Raw genomic sequence first — 19,858 nt, 5'->3', positions numbered from 1 at the left:
GTCAATCGTTAATGTTCAGGAAAGATCAATGTTTACTGCTTCAGATCATCTAAGTGCTTGATCTTAAAGATAATAATGTAAGATATCTTTGCAGTTGCACGATGTTGCAAACCACGATAATACCAAATGATGCCTGCGCGTATCAACAAATGTATATAATATATTTATGTATATATATATATATATATATATATATATATATATATATATATATATATATATATATATATATATATATATATATATGTGTGTATATATATATATGTTCCTACGTTCGAGATTCGACGCTGGTATTTCGGAACCCGTCACCCTTAAAATTGCCAATTAAATAAAAGATAGATTATGATCCACACGGGAGATTGGTATCAATTTCCCGGCAGCGAAAATTTGTTTCTATCAGTTACTGTCCATGGAGCTTCACCCCTGGAAATACCGCCGGGGTAATTGTCGACGAACGGCCAATACGTTTTCCATAATCACAGCATAGTTTCTATTGGATATATATAGTATATATCTATAGTAAAATATGTAAAGTCCATATAACACCAATAAATATATTTATATTATAAAACGAGTAAACTCGTTTCCTTCTCAAAACAGCAACTCGTGATTCATCTCTCGCTGGACGAGCAGGTAAGTTGTTGCTTCGAAATATGCTCTTAAGATATCTCCTACATCATGAAGGTTATTTGATTTGTTAAATGACTTTGCAGCAATAACAAGTTTCATTATAAGAGCAGTCAAAATATAATTAATGGGGTGTATACAAGTCCATGATCTTTAATTTATTTTTTTTTTGGGTGGAGCACTGGAGCGTGGGCGTTCTCTTGAGTAATAATTGATTTGGCTCGAAGATTAATTCTCTCTCTCTATTCTGAGCCTCCTTCAGTTTCCAGTCCTTCATTACATACTACATCTCTCATTTTATCATCGCAAGCTTAGTGATCTCTCAAGTAATAACTGATTTGGCTCGAGGATTAATTCTCTCTCTCTCTCTCTCTTAATTCTCTCTCTCTCTCTCTCTCTCTCTCTCTCTCACACACTCTTTTGAGCCCTCTCCTTCAGTTTTCAGTCCTTCATTTCATACTGCATCTCTCATTTTATCATCTCAAGCTCAGTGAGTCAATTCATTTTTTACTACTTCAACCGGCTCAAAAAAATCATTGCCTTTCTTATAACACTTTGTCATTCTTTTAATATAACATTCTCTCCTTAATTTCTCCTCTTCCTATAACCCATTTGCCAATCCCCTCTTTCCATTTATTGGCGCTGCTTCTACATGGCAACTTCCAATCTTCCTACCAATCCTACCAATCTTCTATTCCCCTTTCCTCCCTCATCCTTCCAAGCCCTGCAAGCCAGCCTTTTAATCACAACACCGCCAGTCTTTCCTTTGCATTGTTTACCATTACTTTAAGTTTCCCCTCCTCCGCCGTTCCAGTTTCCATGCTGCCCTGCTTATATTCCTCTTCCAGATATGTCCCCTCCCACCCACCCCCTCCCCACCACTGCTATATCCCCCACCCCCGCTAAACTACACCACCAACCCAACTCCCCCGGCAGGTCTACCCTCTCATAACCTTGGCGTTTATGAAGCATAAGTATTACACGCTGCGTTCATAATCATTATATTTGCATGGCAAATTACACAAGCTCTCATGCTTTTATAATGAAAGGAAAGCTTCCATTTTATTCCACTCCAGCTGAGTAACTCTTGAGCTTCGGGGGTCCTCGACTTTGAGTATTATTTTCGAAGACACAAAGGATTATTGACAAAAGAATGAAAACACACAAACACACACACACACAACATATATATATATATATATATATATATATATATATATATATATATATATATATATATATATATATATATATATATATATATATAAGCTTGTCGCAGAGACCGTGACATTTTTCATAATCACAAATATTAAGCTACAAATATAAATGATAGTGCTTTGTCACCAGTTGTTTATAAATAATGATAAACAGTGACTTTGATCACTGAGCACGCATATATATACATATACATAATTTATATACACACTGTTATATATATATATATATATATATATATATATATATATATATATATATATATATATATATATATATATATTCAGTATATATCAAGCACGTTTCTTTTCACTTTCCCGAAAAAGAAGAATTTACCTTGCAAATCTGATGAAAAATCGAGGAAAAAAGTAAGTCACAGGTATGAATTCACTTTTGCAACGTTCACTACAGAGCCTTGGCAAGCACTTCTAGCGCTTACTTTTTCGTCACTTCAGGGAACAGCTTAAGAACTGGGGTCCGTCCTAAAACTATTACGCATAACCTTCCTTCAAAGAGAAAGGGCCGTATCGTTCCTTCACTATTTACGAAAAATAACGTGGCTGTAGTGTTACGAGCAACTCACTTGCTTCTCTAAGGTAACGAAATAACTAACTTTTTATTTCGACAGCTTTCAACTCTTCCACCTTCCAGTCCTCCGCATACCTTCTACAAAGAAAGCTAGTTACAACTTGTTACAACTAAAGGCTATTTTAGTTATTTCTCTCAGGAACTATTTCGTTTGCACTTGCGAGAGATTTGTCTTCAACTTTCTGCAATTTGGTAAGATTTGATTCATTTAAAAGGGAGTCTCCATCAATTTCAGGTTTTCAGAAAGTACTTACATACTGCATTTTGACTTTGCGCTGAAATTACAGACAGAACGCCAGTATGTGCATTTACCCGTAACGCTTATTACCAATCAAAATGATAGGCACATAATGAAGCAACGTATGTTGCAATGCGCTTGCACTGAAGTATGTAGCCCATGAATGCGTTCACCTCAAATACCGCACAGAAAATCTCGCTACAGTCTGTGTCTACAGCAATTTTTTAGAAGCTGGTAATCTACAGCATAAGGTCTCATAACACAGACGGCGTCACGAGACATTAAATTTTTTTATATGGTATTAATAATACATATTTATATTGGAAGATCCTGCTTTTTTTTATATAAACGATAAAATCTGTACCAAAACTTCCAACCCTTCCTTAATAATAGAAAATCTGATTTACGGACATCAAAGGTACAATTAAAATGGATGAAAACACCGCCACTCCCATCTGTTAACAAAGCACTTGAACATGGCGTTTTTGATAAAGGCATAATGAATATTTGGCTGTTCACGCACTGGGATGAACGGGCGGTTACGAAAATAATCCTCTTCTGTTTAATTTTCATCATCAACTGGCCCCTTCAATGATTTTGGGAAGGGTGTAGGTGGCTGCTGCTGAAGTTCAGCTCAAAGGTAGGACGTTTAATGATCATAATCCTTTTCGTTATTTTTTTTTACGATTTTTTTTTCTGAAAAAGTTGTGCTCTCGTTCAGAACAGTCTGCGGAAAATGTGATTTAATTTACTTTTAACTTTTAGCGTTCATTTTATTCAATTTTTGTGTAATTCATTCATGCAAATTTGCCACACAATAACTGAGAGTATGGTTATAATCCTTTTTTAATTCTGAAAAAGATGTGTTTTTTCAGAACAGTCAGAGGAAAATGTGATTTAATTTAATTTAATTTTAGCGTTCATTTAATTAAATTTGCCACACAATAACTGAGAGTATGATTATAATCCTTTTCGTTATTTTTTTAGGTTTTTTTTTCTGAAAAAGATGTGTTTTCGTTCAGAACAGTCAGAGGAAAATGTGATTTAATTTAATTTAATTTTTAGCGTTCATTTAATTCAATTTTTTGTGGAATTCATTCATGCAAATTTGCCACACAGTAACTGAGTAACGCGTGATTAATTTTTTAAGCACAATTCTCAGACATCTATAATATACCTCGAGCCTTTCTTGAAATAATGAGATAAGTATCTGGGGGAAAAAAAAGGAGTCATCGCTTCCTCATTTCTCTTCTGTTCAGGATCTCAAAATAGGACAAATTTTCGACAATTCATATGATTGAGGGGTCTTTGTTAGACGTAAGAATCTAGGCGGACTCCTCTAATCTGCTTATGTCTGAAAACTGCCCAGATGAGAGGTTGCGACTTCCCATTATCCGAAAGCTTTTTACTGTTTTCCCATTTAGCCAAGCATCCCAGACATATAGTCTGTGTTGTTTCTCTCTATTTTACCATTTTTTTCTAGTCATACAAAACAATTTGTCTCTTGAGGCTGATAAAATGATAGGGTAGAAAACTTTGTTAATTTATATGTATCATTTTTCAGTTTTAGGTGAAAGAAATATATTTTGACGCGGTCAAAAAATATCCGTATATCAACTCCACGGGCCATCACATGTCGAACTCTCACATCTAGCAAATGGTTTCTCAAAATTGCAGGGCCATCACAAAGCCTGAATGGTTGATTACATTCAGCTTTATCCGATATCGATGAAAAGCTGCCCCGAAGTCCTTCACTATAGCTGTGAAACCAATCGCAAATATAATGAATACAATCACAAATACAATATACTTCGTGAAATATGACACATAAATGAAACTGCAACCTGTTCGTTTAAAATGTACGTGTATGTGTTCGTTTAAAATGTACGCAGATAATGTGTGTGTGTGTGAGAGAGAGAGAGAGAGAGAGAGAGAGAGAGAGAGAGAGAGAGAGAGAGAGAGAGAGAGAGAGAGAGAGAGAGAGAGATATTTTATGAAATTCAGGCTGTCAAGCCAAGCACTAGTGGACTTTTGTGCCATTCAGTACTTAAGACAGTGAAAAGAGGGAGTTTGAGAGGTTGGACGGCAAGATAGAGAGATCTAAAAAAAAAAAAAAAAAAAAAAAGTAAAGGATCTAATGGTGAGACTGGGAGAAAACCACATCTGCACTACGAAGCATTGGTTAGAGAGGTCGGACAGCAAGACTGAAGAAAGGAAGCTGGAATGGAGGTAAAGTAAAAGAACAAAAGGCGGATGCAGGCATGGTCCGAAGGGACGATGCAAGCACCATTTAATAATGTAAAGAGAGAGAGAGAGAGAGAGAGAGAGAGAGAGAGAGAGAGAGAGAGAGAGAGAGAGAGAGGAGAATGTTATTGATATAATTGGCTGAAACGCGTTAATTCACGGGGCAAATGTAAATGTAATCAGCAAAGGAGCAAAGGTATAATTATAACTGATTGGTGATCAGGAGAGTCTGAGAGAGAGGAAGACATTTGCGGATGGCAGTTATTACGAACCTCTGCTTGATTTACCGGCAGTGAACGTCAATCTTCATGAGCTTGCCAGTTTCCACGTTCCAAAAATGCAGGGTGAACATTTCCTTTATTTTAACCAGGGTTGTTACAACTCTTAAAAACCATCATGGCCTATCACATTTTTATAGTGGCCGTTGTCGTCAAAATAAGAATATTTTCAATCTGAACGTTGTCCAAATTAAGAATATTTTTCAATCTGAACGTCATTGCCAAATATCTGATCTTACGTGACGTCACCAGCAATCACCAACAAGAGGAATGTGAGCTTGTGGTTTTATCATGACTTTCAAAATTAGCCCGTTGTCAGAGGTCATATGCAGGACTCCCTGTTCGATACTAAACAACTGCTTATTTTCAAGTCTGGGATATAAAAAAAAACGACATTAACCTTGTTTTCTTATCTTAATAATTATTATCAGGTGGGGCATACTGAGCGCAATTCATCAGGACTAGTTTTATCCTGGAGTGACAAATGACCTTTTTCCACAAACTGCATCAATGCACAATCCTGACTTGAAAACACAAGATACTGGAAAAACTGCTTTTTATTCGGAAGTGAATGACGTAACATTATCAGAAAATCGCCAAAAGAAATTTCATTACTCCAACAACCTTTACTAGAATGAATTTTTGCTTAAATATAACGCCATCTTAAAAGTATAGCAGTGAGTTCGCAAATGATCTGAATATTAACATAATGCATTTAAATGAGGTCTCTCGACTGGCTGTGGTTCATACTTTAACCTTTCAAAAATATTCCGTGTCAACGTTTGAATTTACCTTGCTTAGAAGAAAACGATATCACAGATCGAGTTCCGTTTTGCAAAATTGCACTGAGAAGGAAAAATAATAATACATTTTTTTTTGCTTCTCTTATAAGAAGAAGGCCGTAACAATAATGGGGCAATTTGGGACAAACTTTGTTAAAAACGGCATCAGTTTATCATGAAAATGATTGACACTGAGGTCGGAACTAATGATAATATTCTTATATAGTTAATAATCATAACAATATATTCAAGAATGTTTTACTAAAGGGTCTAGGATGTTTTGCAAGAAATAGCAAGGATGCCTTGAGCCTATAAAAAATACAGGTTTTCTCTCTCTCTCTCTCTCATTATATATATATATATATATATATATATATATATATATATATTTATATATATATATATATATACATATACATATACATATACACATATGTGTGCGTGTGCAAAATGCTTGGTAATTCGTAAGTCCTGAATTTCTTAGAAAAGTCACTTATATTCGAGGAAACAACAAAGCATTGCACACACATACACATATATATATATATATATATATATATATATATATATATATATATATATATATATATATATATATATATAATATAATAATAAATACATGCATATGTATTTATGCGTGTGTACGTGTGCGTGTACGTGTGTGTGTAATGCTTTCGTTTTCGTTCAAATATTAGTGACTTTTCTAAGAAATTCAGGACTTGCGAGTTACCAAGCATTCAAACTTATATCTAACATAAACGTGGCTCCCCAAACATACACATAAACGTATGCAAGTATACGCAAGGGAGTCCACATGTGCTTAAATGTGAGAGAAATTAAGTACAAGAAAAATCATCTCTGAAACTTCCATGGTCAAGTGCTTGCATGCACGCTCATCTACGCGTGTTTACAGAAGTCTATTTGAGCCTGTTAGCTACAAGTAGCCAGCTCTTTATGTAATTTCTAAGAGCAAACACTCTGAGAAAACATTCGGCTATTGTGGGTTGAACACTGCTTTGTATCTTGAAAAATGTCAACAATACGAAATTGAACTATTTCAACTCTCCTTGAGCCTGAGGGGATGGGCGCGCGCGCGCACACACACACACACACACACACACACACACACGCCATCTTCAGCTTCGTTTATTCGTACCAGAATTATGCACTGCATAATGCCTCCGGGCTCAATTCATGCACAGCAACGTGCATCACGGGGAGATGACATACAGGGGCTTCCTCTGGGATGCAAGCGGGTAAATACGCACTCGCTCGCTTGCGCTCGTGCACGCAAACATATAAACGTGACTCTAGTAGGCATTTCTGCTCATTTTGTCCGCCTTACAGCTTTAATTTTGTCGCAGCTAACTCTTGTGTAAATAGTTCTTATTCTCCGCACCCAGTGTGTGCATGTATACACATATATATGTATACATACATTATATATTTATATGCATATATATATGTATGTGTATATATATATGTACATACTTATACATATGTACATATATACATGTATATAAAAAATTATATATATATAATATATATAGTCTGTATATCACTAGTGAACCTTTAAAACATACTATAAAAATTCTGAAACGTTATATAGCTCTATGCCTAATACACTAATGGCAATATAGCGATGGTTAACATTGACCAAATCTACCAATTCAGTAAACAGAGAGCTTTAACGGATACTAATATCAGTGCTCAACTCTTCAGTCACAAACGGGTTGGTTAAGTGGAATTTCGACGGTAAGAATGAGTTCTGTGTGTGTGTGTGTGTGTGTTGGGGGTGGGATTTAAGACCAGCAAGGTCACAAAATGATTTATCATGATAATTTCTAATTTCTAATGAAAATGATAAAGAATACTCTTGCTCTGATTTTCTCCAAAACTCTTCATTTTACCCTTGAAAGGACAAACTGGGGCAAACAATATTACTAAAGTCAAACCCACTTACATCGGATTACATTTCACACAAACAATGCCCGGGTAATGAAAGAGACGAGACTGCATCCTACAAATGTCATTTCCACATCCTACAATGTCATTCCCAGCTCAGCAGGTGTTTGCATTGTCAAGGGAGTTTAACTAGACCCAGCAAAGGACACATTGCTAATTCCCCTCCCAGCCATTGTTCTTGAATGCTGTGATTACACTGAGTGAAGCCTAGGATGTGTCTTTAATTAACTCGCCTGAACAATGAGAGGTGCGTTATGTTCCAGGTGTAGATTTTTTTATTTGAAAAAAAAAAGGTAACTCTGATAACTATAGTTTGGTTTTAAGCAATTCCTTTTAAACGAAAGTGTACACACTATAATGGATGATTATAGGGCAAAGATGTTAGACCTAATTGAAAGCACTGATTATTCATTTTTCGAACTTACTGAGAGAACGGCCTTTGTTATGGTGCAAGACAAAAGGAATTAGCAGGCTGCTAGAAAATTTGGCAAGAAAACGTCCGAGTCGTCCATAAAATTCAAGTTGAAAGATAAAAAAAACTGGCAGAGCTAACGGCAATTCTGATACGTGTTTTTGTCAAGAGTCATGTTAGCATCATTAAAAGCCTAATTAGTAACAGCTAGTCAATTTCACACTTCCGCTAAACACGTCGCGCCAAGTACCAAAATCGCCGTATTGATTTCGTCCATAAACCGTACCTTGCAACAGACTAATATACTGTTACAAGGTATGATTTTTGCCAATGGAGTATTCTAAGGTGTTATAGCTCCTCAGAACACTCCATTACCGTATTTATTGATTTTTTTTTATTTTGCAAAAACCTACCAGAATTAGACAGAAGTAAACATAGCGATGACATGAACAGAACACATAAAAATCTTTGTAACTTTCCAGTTACACGGTAGACGACTAACTTTACCATTAACCCACACGACCTCGAAAAATTCCCTCAATAATCTAATACTCTCGATATAGCCATTATCAGGCTATTTTCTTGCTCTCTATCTTTTTTTTTATTTCATATATTACCTGCAATCTGTTGCTGATGGAGGTGACTGCCTCCTTGAGGGCATCTGTGACGTCACTGAGGTCGGTTGGGCTGGTCACCTGGGAGTAATCGTCGCTCTCGAGGCGTTCGGCTCTTCTGGGGGAATGGAAAAAAAAAAAACATGTTAATGCACAACAGAAACAATGGTGAAAAGTAGATTCTCTCTCTCTCTCTCTCTCTCTCTCTCTCTCTCTGTCTTCTTGAAGTGATATTACAGGCAATACGGAAAGCAACGTCCAATCAAATCAAATCCAGCGGGAAAACACTACAGGAATGTGGAAAACTATCAGTGAAACGGAAAAATCTGAATTTCCGTTTGATGATTCAAGCATAAGCCAATCAGATTGGTTGTGAACAGACACACACACAAACGAACTACAGAGAAAGCAATCATTTTTGGCAAGGTTGAGAAAAGTCCATTATTTTCCATTTTCTTTCAGTTCTTCCTTTACGTTTCCCTTTCCCCGAAGTTAATTAACGGAGTTCCCACGGGAGAGAGGGAGGAACTACACTTCATAAACACCTTTTCGACCCTTGCAATCCTTTCGCCATTTCAGAATGCAATTGAACGCGTTCACTTAACCAGAAGGTCCAAGTAATAAGTCAATTAACACAAGTGTCGACCAAGAAATGAGAAAAATCTTACCAAACATCAAGATCTGGGAATCACGGGAATGAGAAACGGGAAGTTAAAAAATAAAGAGAGAGAGAGAGAGAGAGAGAGAGAGAGAGAGAGAGAGAGAGAGAGAGAGAGAGAGAGAGAGAGAGAGAGAGAAAAATAAATTAATGATCAAAGCGGCTCGATTTGATAACGCAAGAGAAGCTCCAAAGGTTGCACGCGCAGGCACATACGCACGCGCGCGCGCGCACGCACACACGCATACATGAACTAAAGGTCACACGGGGGAAAGGTCATGTGTCACGAACACTTGGACGTCGTTGATCAAAGCGAGATGAATAAAGCATGGATGCTGAGAAGCAATAAATATGCCAGAGAGAATTACGGTGGATGGCGTTCACTTACAGCGACGACTTCTTGGCATCTTCCCTCGGCCAATGAATTAAGAGATGGGGTCCCAGGAGCCTACCTTGGGGTATAGGAGGAGGTACCCTGGGGGGGTGGGGGGTATTGCTAAGGATATTTTTGCAGGAATGATGGCACCAGTTCTACCTACCTCTCCTTTTTAATCCTTATGGAGAGCGAGAGAGGTACCTTTCCTTTTTAATCCTTATGGAGAGCGAGAGAGGTACCTTTCCTTTTTAATCCTTATGGAGAGAGAGAGGTGGGGGGTGGGTCTCGATCCTGCACGCCCTTTATCCTTTGGAATCAATATGCAAAGGCTAAAAGGATCTGCGTTTTGGTTGTTTGTTTTGATGGCTAATGCACTAAAGCCACTGAGGCTCTGAATGTCCGTTGCGAGGTAAGCCATGTGTAGGGTTTTAAATCTTATATGCAATCGAATCATGTTTCACCTAGACTGAAAATATTTTTCCCGGTGCCAGAGTTCCTGGAGATGACCGAGGACATGAAAAATATTCTAAACTCCCACGGATTCATTTCATTTCACATTTCCCCTTCCGGTTATCGCATATTGATAATGCTTTCATTTAAAGGTTGAGAGGTAGCTGGTGAATAGGACAGACAATGAACAGACCACTGCCTTCTCACACAATGTCCTGAAGACCTGAAAAGCACACGCACATGATTATTGCCCCAGCTCCCTCTCCACCCACGCGAGTCCTGGGCGAGCAAGGCAAATGGCTACTGACGACTCAGGAAGTAGACATACGAGCGCGCACACACTCCACCCCCGATTTCTAGCTCACAGGGACAATAAGGTGGTGTGACAGTGAAAATATATCATAACCTAATTCAGCTGGTTACCGAGAACAATATTCAACTTCCGAAGGGTCATACTTACAATATAAAGTTTGGCAACAGAACCCAAAATGAGTCGGGGCCTATCCCACAAAGCCTTTTCTGAGCTCAAGAGTCATGTTATCGTGTATTCTGGGTAGGGACTGATTTTTGTCATTTAAATAAATTATATTTTTCCTTATTCTTGAAATCATCAGGGATCAGACTATTCCATAATTTGAATTATTGGAATAACTACAATAACTGTTGTCTTCCATGATGACATAAGACTGCACTTTGCAATGCAGAGAAAAGTTCCAAAATCACACACAAAAATGAAACCGAAAAGGCTCATCCCCCCCCCAAAAAAAAATAAAACAGGATTATTTTACGTTACGTTCAAGAATCTGAGAAACAAAGAGACGGGAATACAGTGATTCCAAAAATAACATCAAGAGAAAAATTCACCAATGAAAATAAAACTAAGAAATAAAATCTTTAAAGCACTAATTTTCTGTACGAACAAATGCCCAAATACGCTCTCGAAGAAGAAGCAGCAGTTCTATTGCTTTTAAAGGCTCTTAAAACAATTATTCTTTTCATAACATACTTAGCAATAATCTCGAGAAGAAATATCGTCGGCCCAGACGAAGGCTTGACTTTATTGAAAATTCAACCATATTTTGTTGAGCAGTGATGAAACATTCTCTAAGTTTGAAGTGCAGTTCTTTTCTAAGAAGAAACGACTGATCATTTTCTTGCAATTTATCCTTACTTTATTTAAAAATGAAATAAAGTATATTACGGACTAAATTGTCCCTTTATAAAGTTACCACTATACGATGAACAATCTTAACCCCACCCCCATCCAAACATCACCCCCAAAATATATATATATATATATATATATATATATATATATATATATATATATATATATATATATATATATATATATATATATATATATATATATATATATTTCATTTGCCATGGCCAAATCTCATCCCAAATCGAATGACTTGCTGTTTGTAATGACTATGTCTGTGACAGAGAACGTACAATTTTCTCTCGTATCTGTGTCTGGTCTCCCTGTAATCTGTCACTTCAAGATAGATATCAGCCTGAAACCTGTCCATGCAACCTCCTGGTTTGTCTTTCACGTCAACTGAAAGTGAGTCGGCAAATAATTCAGTCACATCTGTACAAAGATGACACGAAAGCCTGTCTCGATATCTGTCACAGAAGCTTCAATGGAGTAACGGCTCAAGCAGCCTTTTATTTGCTCTTGCAGGGGACCTTTGATCAGTTTTAAAGGGATTTTTCATTGAAAAATACTACAAGAGGAATGAAAATGTAACCTTTATAACTTGGATTTATTGCAATACAAGAAGACTACTCTACCATTAACTACACCGCCACTCGCAGGACCCATTTCATCCATACGAAGTTTTTAAGAAGTTTTTCCTTCATGTTTTAGAAGATGAATATAATGTCAACTTATTGAGCTAATCATTTTCCCGTCGGGACCTCGCTGCTGTCCATAAAAAGTCTAACTTTCCAATTAGTCGCTCATGAAGATAAAACCCGGACTTTCCAATGGTCGAGGGCGTTGTCTTTCCTATAACTGGATTTGGGTATCAGTGTTTTGATCTAAAGGAAATTATCATTTTAAATTCCCCAAGAGTGAATGTATAACCTGCTCGACATGTTTATTCATTATAATCGTAGCGCATGTGTCATGTTCCCTTGTAAATCTAGTAATGATTTGCTCGATTAAAATTAATAAATGAAACACACCCTCTGAGTAAGATGTAACTTCGAAGTGATTTCATGTCCTCTCTTAAGATCATCCCACAATATATCATCTTACACTGAGGTTATTTTGACCGTCCTTTTACGATATTCGCAACGGTATTCGATTTATCTTACGAGTGTATTAAGCCTCTTCCTGTATAGGATATTGCAATGATGGCGGTGTATGTTTACCCACCATCCAATGTGCTTTCGTATTTTCAATTTTAACCCCGTACTCAAAACTTAGCCAATCCACATTTATTTCAAATCCAAACTCTTATGCGTATTCTCGTCCTCTTACACTACTGATTAGTCATCTCTTGCCACAGCTGCTCACGGAAATTATCTTTCCTGTCCAATTTATTAATAATGTAACAATACCTATTCCAGGACACGTGCTGTGCATCATAAAGGCGGTTTAATTTGTCGGTGCATCTCCAACAACTCTCCAATTACCGGAGTCTTGTTTCACTCCTCCCAGCAGCAATTGAGAAAATTTAGCTGAAATTGCGCGAGGTACCGAGCAATGAACATTCACGCAATAAATATCGCGCTCTAGAGCACAGCAACATCTACCAACAAGACAGGACAGGGGAAAAAGCAATAAACCGAGTATTAACCTTCAACAAATGCTTAAAAGAAAAAAAAAAGTATTATAATCGTCTCTGAACAGCCCAGTCTCAAAATAACAGTGAGCATACACCTATTATGTTGACTTTTTCCAGCACCTAGGGACTTTTTTTTGCCCTTCATTGTTTGGGAAGAGGCATTAAGAGGATTAGTCTTTAATGAGTTACTATAATTAGTGGGATATTCATCAATGACCTCCTGACAGTTCACTAACGACAAAATGTCGAGGCGCCCTTTTGTTTACAACATCGGGAACCCGGAGGAGGCGCTGCAAGGGGGTCCGGGGCCCCGGGGGTACAGGGAATCTATTATGTTGAAGATGAGGGCACGATGCATTAGCAGGGATCAGATACGCCCCTTAAGGAATAGTGAGACGTAATATAATTTATGAGTAAACAATCAAATCAATACCGATAATGCTTACACACGTGTCTGTATATTACATTATTCCGTATTGATTTGGTTTTGTACCCCTATAAATAATATTGTCCCATTTATATATATATATATATATATATATATATATATATATATATATATATATATATATATATATATATATATATATATACATACACATATACATATACATATATATATATATATATATATATATATATATATATATATATATATATATATATATATATATATATATATATATATATATATATATATATATATATATATATATATATATATATGAGACAAATCTCATATGTTCAGTTCAATGCATTGATGGTTAGTCACGATAAACTTATGAAATGCTAATAACGAAAATAAATGTTAAAAACAAAAAATCCTAAATCTCGATACTTAAAACTAAGTAGTAACAAGTAAAAAATGGGCGGAAGTTTCTTCGGCGCAATCGAGTTTTCTGTACAACTGCTACAGCGTATAATCAAGGCCACCGAAAATAGATCTATCTTTCGGTGGTCTCGGTATAATGCTGTATGAGCCCCAGTCCATAAAACTTTAACCACGGGCCGGTGGTGTCCTATCCTATATCGTTGCCAGAAGCACGATTAAGGCTAACTTTAACCTTAAATAAAATAAAAACTACTGAGACTAGAGGGCTATAATTTGGTATGTTTGATGATTGGAGGGTGAACGATCAACATCCCAATTTGCAGCCCTCTAGCCTCAGAAGTTTTTAAGATTTGAGGGCGGGCAGCAAAAAGTGCGGACGGACAGACAAAGCCGGCACAATAGTTTTCTTTTACAGAAAAGTAAAAATGCGTTCATGTATGATATTAATGATAACACACATACCAGATTTGTTGCATATGCTGCATACACCTGACCTGACAGTATATAATCTAACGAAAGAGTTGAGGCTTCCCCCCCCTCCACCCGCCCCCGTTTAAATGTCAGGTTCATAATTAACCTTCAGCCAAGATATGTCCTTAAATACTAAGGTCGTATCATGCCTGGAGGTTAATAATAATTTCACACTGCGAGGGAGCCGTTTTAAACAAAATGGCATAAACTCTGAATATAATAATTTGAAAACTGACAGTGCAATTAACTCGAATGCAATATCATTTATTAAATTTTCACTGTCAGCATATTTATGCAACTGATTCCTACATCTGACAGTTGCACCCTTGTTTATTTCTGGAGCGAACGAGACGCCTTATCGCCTTTAATGCATATCTGGAAGATACTTAGCACTCACGACGCGATCTTTTTTCGACGGAATATTCAACTGTATTCCACGCAGGAAGTTTTGATATCACATCAGTGAAATGTTTCAATCTTATCCTCTCTCTCTCTCTCTCTCTCAAAAGTCTTTTGTTATTGAATACACATTATACACTTGTCTTTTGTCTTGTGCAAAGATCAAAGGTTTATGGTAAGAAAGTTACTTTTAGAATATACTTATACACACATGTATACATAAATGCTTATGCACACACATGTATGTGCATATATACATATATATATAAATATATATATAAATATATATATATATAAATATATATATATATATATATATATATATATATATATATATATATATATATATATATATACAATTTTACTGAATAAACCCCAGCTTATATATGAATATTGCTTGATAATAATAGCAACGCGACAGAGTTGCATACAATTCCATAAACGAACGTGTGTCATAAACCTTGAGGGATATTGCACAAATGTTTGAGAAATCCTAACAACCAACATTAACGTGTTGCAATGTCTCCCTGTTCTTTGTACATCAATTTATGTGTGTGTGTGTGTGTGTATGAGTGTCCTAGGTAGTTCATGGACACAATATTTTGTTGGCATAAACAAATACTCTGTTTGTGGTCCGTATACAGAATATATAATTAATTAGGTTATAAGAAAACCCCCGCTTATAAAAATATATCTAACTACGCATAAACATTAGAACGAATAACAAATATTTTACATTTATGTTAAATAAATGTCCTGATTAACAATTACCAAAACTATGAAATATGAACTAGTGAACCCCTACTGCCAAAAATGGAGGTAATATACGAGAGGATCGATATGGGGTAATGGTGAGGGAGGCTAATCGATGTTACACCAAGAAAAAAAAAAAGATGAATTTAGATACATACTGCGTTTTAATTTTAATGTGGTATTACGAAAGCGTGACAAATCCCAGAAACGTGGAGTTTACAGCAATTTTCCGTGAGGATAAACGTAACGTTATTTTAAAAAGACATTAAGAAATCCTGGGGCCGGCATTTATATCGTTTCATTCTCCTCCATCCTGTCGCCCCCTCTTAGCCAAGATGGGTTCAAGCAATCACATTCGTACCCATTCGTTTTACAGGTCTGATTTTGTCATGTTTTCGTAAACATGTAACTTACAATACACTAAATGATTAGGGGATAAAGGAATGGACTGACTGAAATTGACTTCGTTGACGCTCATCCATTCTTCAGAATACTGCTCAAGCGATGAAATTGAAAGGAAAACAAAGAAAATTAAATCAGAACAGAAAGAGGCGTACAATAGCAAAGTGATAACGCGTACAATAGCAAAGCGATAACGCTGAAAGATAAACAGAAAACGGAAAATACACAAAATAGAAGGAATACAGGCAGAAACTCAATATGCAAAATGAAGGCGAAAAGAGGGTAGGAAAAAATGCAAAAAAATAAATGTCAGAGTGAAAGAGATTTGAATTGTCTATATTGGAATCAAATTGAAGAAATAAAAGCAGATGGGAATGGTAGATTTTGAAAATAGAAAAGTGAGGAAAGTAGGAGGAAGTAACTTTGAAAAAAGGAAGTGATGACGTAACAAAAATCAAAACATGAAAGCATAATCGAGAAACACGGAATCAAACAACTTATTGTAGAACGTAAGGTAATGGTTAAGGCGGAGAGAGAGAGAGAGAGAGAGAGAGAGAGAGAGAGAGAGAGAGAGAGAGAGAGAGAGAGAGAGAAATCTTTAGAAACCACATACGATAAGACCGACGCTATAAAAACCAAGTATACTGGAATAAAGTGAAACATACAAAAGTGGTATCTAAAACGTAAGGGAAGAATATGCAACACTGGAAGAGGAAGTAAGATATACAAACAATAAACGATGAAAACTAGGACAAATCTGAAATCTAAGACTTTCATGACCTAAATACGTTATATAGACCATCATCTCCCATGGGAGAAATATACTGTGGTCTTTCTCCCTACTTATCAGCCAATATATTCAGTGTAGCAAAAGATCTTCAATAAATGAATACGCAAATACGCAGTCATTAACCCTACGGGTAACCCTACCATGCTCTAGGTCCTTCAGATGGGAAAACAAAGAAGTGTATGACAGAGGATTAAGTGAAAGTGAAATATACACAGTAAATAAGACATTATATATATATATATATATATATATATATATATATATATATATATATATATATATATATATATATATATATATATATATATATATATATATATATATATATATATATATATATATATATAAAATGTGAGTGTGTATGTATGTATATTATGGAAGTATCAGAATGAAAAGACACGACTGTTTATAGGTTGAACTGTTACTAATTTTATTTTTATTTAAAACAACCAAACAAAGTCCTTATTAAGCAGGCAAACCTTTCTGCTGAAAGAAAATATGAGTCATAAAGTAAATAATATGACTCATAAAGTAAATAATATATGCGAGGCAGACTGTACACACCGTAATTGAAAAGATCGGTAATTGTTGAAGGTCCCTTTGATAAATGTTAAACAAGCAGTCTGATAATCAAAGTAAAACTATTTTAAACGATAAAGTTGAAACGAACGAGTGAAATGAAAATCGAACTCGTGCGTGAGATTTCACAGCAGATGAACAAAAGCAAAAAATTATGACACCAACCTAGCGCTGTGCTCTTCAAATGTCATCTAACCATCATCATAATGTGTCATAATAAACAATGACTCATTGTTCATCATTTCCACAGAATAATCCCAAATGCACATCATTACACGAATAATGTTCATTGATATTTCCTCCTTTTTATTAAAATGAGGTGATCCGGTATCCTACAAGGACGACCAAAGGCGTCTTTTAAAAAATCCAAAGCTGCACATTACTCGAATAAGCTAATTCGAAACGTGACCAGGAAACATCCCAAATTTAATCTCGTTACTTCCCGTAAATAATCATCTCATACAAATGTACATGGAAGACAAAATAAACAAAAAAAAGATACTTTAACATTAGTTTTCTGTTCAGAAACACATCCGCTTGATCTGAGAGCGTTTTCATGAGCTATTTTATATATATATATATATATATATATATATATATATATATATATATATATATATATATATATATATATATAGAGAGAGAGAGAGAGAGAGAGAGAGAGAGAGAGAGAGAGAGAGAGAGAGAGAGAGAGAGAGTATTAATAATGTTAAGTAGATTTTCATCAGGCAATAATCATGACGTCAATGTTAAAGCTTTGAATTATCATATAAAATAGCACACGCACATAAATGAGAGAGAGAGAGAGAGAGAGAGAGAGAGAGAGAGAGAGAGAGAGAGAGAGAGAGAGAGAGAGAGAGAGAGAGAGAGAAATTTAATAAAGTCAAGTAGATTCTCACTATGCAATAATTATGAGGTTAATGTTAAAGCTTTAAACTATCATAGCAAATAGCCCACACACAATAATGAGAGAGAGAGAGAGAGAGAGAGAGAGAGAGAGAATTTTATCTAACAAGTACTACCAAATCTCATTACAAAATAATTATCAATTCACTGATGAAGCTCCATAACTTGATTACGATATAAAGTAGTGTACACACACACACACACACACACAAACACACACACAGAGAGAGAGAGAGAGAGAGAGAGAGAGAGAGAGAGAGTTTACATAATAGATATTGCTGAATCTCATTATCATTATCACTGCACTGGTGAAACTCTATAATTAAATTATGGCACAGAAAGGATTATTTAATTATTATATCGATAGGCATTCCGTATGCGCGGAAGCGCATACTATTAAAAAAATACATAACCTTAAGCTATTGCAATATGTATTTATTTACCATGTATAAATATGTCCATGAATGTATACGAACAATGCGGGCACATTCACTGTTACTACAACATACAAACACACAACATAATATACTACACACATATATATATATATATATATATATATATATCAGGTGGAAACACACACACATATCAGAAATGTATATATTGTGTGTGATGATTTTATATATATATATATATATATATATATATATATATATATATATATATATATATATATATATATATAAGGTAATAATTAATTAATATTTCATCCTACCTATGTAGATATACCTGACATCCCTGGACCGATGTTAAGTTCTCTAATATTTTTCTTTTTATTACTTGATTCTAACATTTCATATTTTGTTTCTATATTTGCGTTGCTTTAATCCGTTGCAAGTTTCTTGTCACACTGTCAGATATATTCTTTATTCAAACAATTGCAGGGAATTTCATAAGTACATTCATATTTCATCAGCACAGTCTTAAATCATATTTTCTAAAATGCTACATCACTGAAAGATTTTAATATTCCAGTTACAATTACAAACTGCCTGAAGAAGCGTAGAACAAAAAGGTTATTCAAATTAAAATTAACTTTCTATATAACTGCAAAAAATAAAATTTTTGTCGGACTTTGCATGGCTTTGTGTACAAAATTATGTTGACAATTTAACATTAACGCAATGTCGCGAAACTTCCTAATTATCCCCAACCTCAGCTATTGTGAAATCAAGACAACTTACCGAAAAGTGCTCTTATAAACGCAAATAAAAAAATAAACTTCAACTTGCTTGAAGGATGACCATTAAAATGACAGTGGCTGCGCGAATTCATGTTCGTAGGTTCCCTAAACAATCACACTGAAATGCCTCCTTCCTTAAAATTGGTCAGTACATCTAAAAACAAAAATACAGCTTTCCCCTAACATCTGCTTCCATTAAATACTTAATTGGAGGTGCAATGTATAGTACTGCTAAAAAAAAGCTATATCTGTTTACGCTCATCAATGGGTCATAAAGAGAATATCACTATCACCA

At 35.4% G+C, this 19,858-nt stretch overlaps 1 protein-coding gene across 1 annotated transcript in view; it reads right to left on the bottom strand.

The window, feature by feature from the left end:
• The window catches only part of LOC136854199 (fibrinogen C domain-containing protein 1-A-like), a 514,845-nt gene that overhangs the window by 91,336 nt on the left and 403,651 nt on the right, over window positions 1-19,858 (bottom strand). Inside the window, exon 6 of the mRNA XM_067130506.1 lies at window positions 8,967-9,081. Coding sequence (XP_066986607.1) covers window positions 8,967-9,081 — 115 coding nt within the window. The remainder of the gene's footprint in view (window positions 1-8,966; window positions 9,082-19,858) is intronic.

This window comes from Macrobrachium rosenbergii, chromosome 28 (assembly GCF_040412425.1).
Source record: "Macrobrachium rosenbergii isolate ZJJX-2024 chromosome 28, ASM4041242v1, whole genome shotgun sequence".
In the NCBI taxonomy this organism is placed as follows: domain Eukaryota; kingdom Metazoa; phylum Arthropoda; class Malacostraca; order Decapoda; family Palaemonidae; genus Macrobrachium; species Macrobrachium rosenbergii.
The sequence above is the reverse complement of the archived record's forward strand: the minus strand, read 5'-3'. Positions and strand labels throughout refer to the sequence as shown.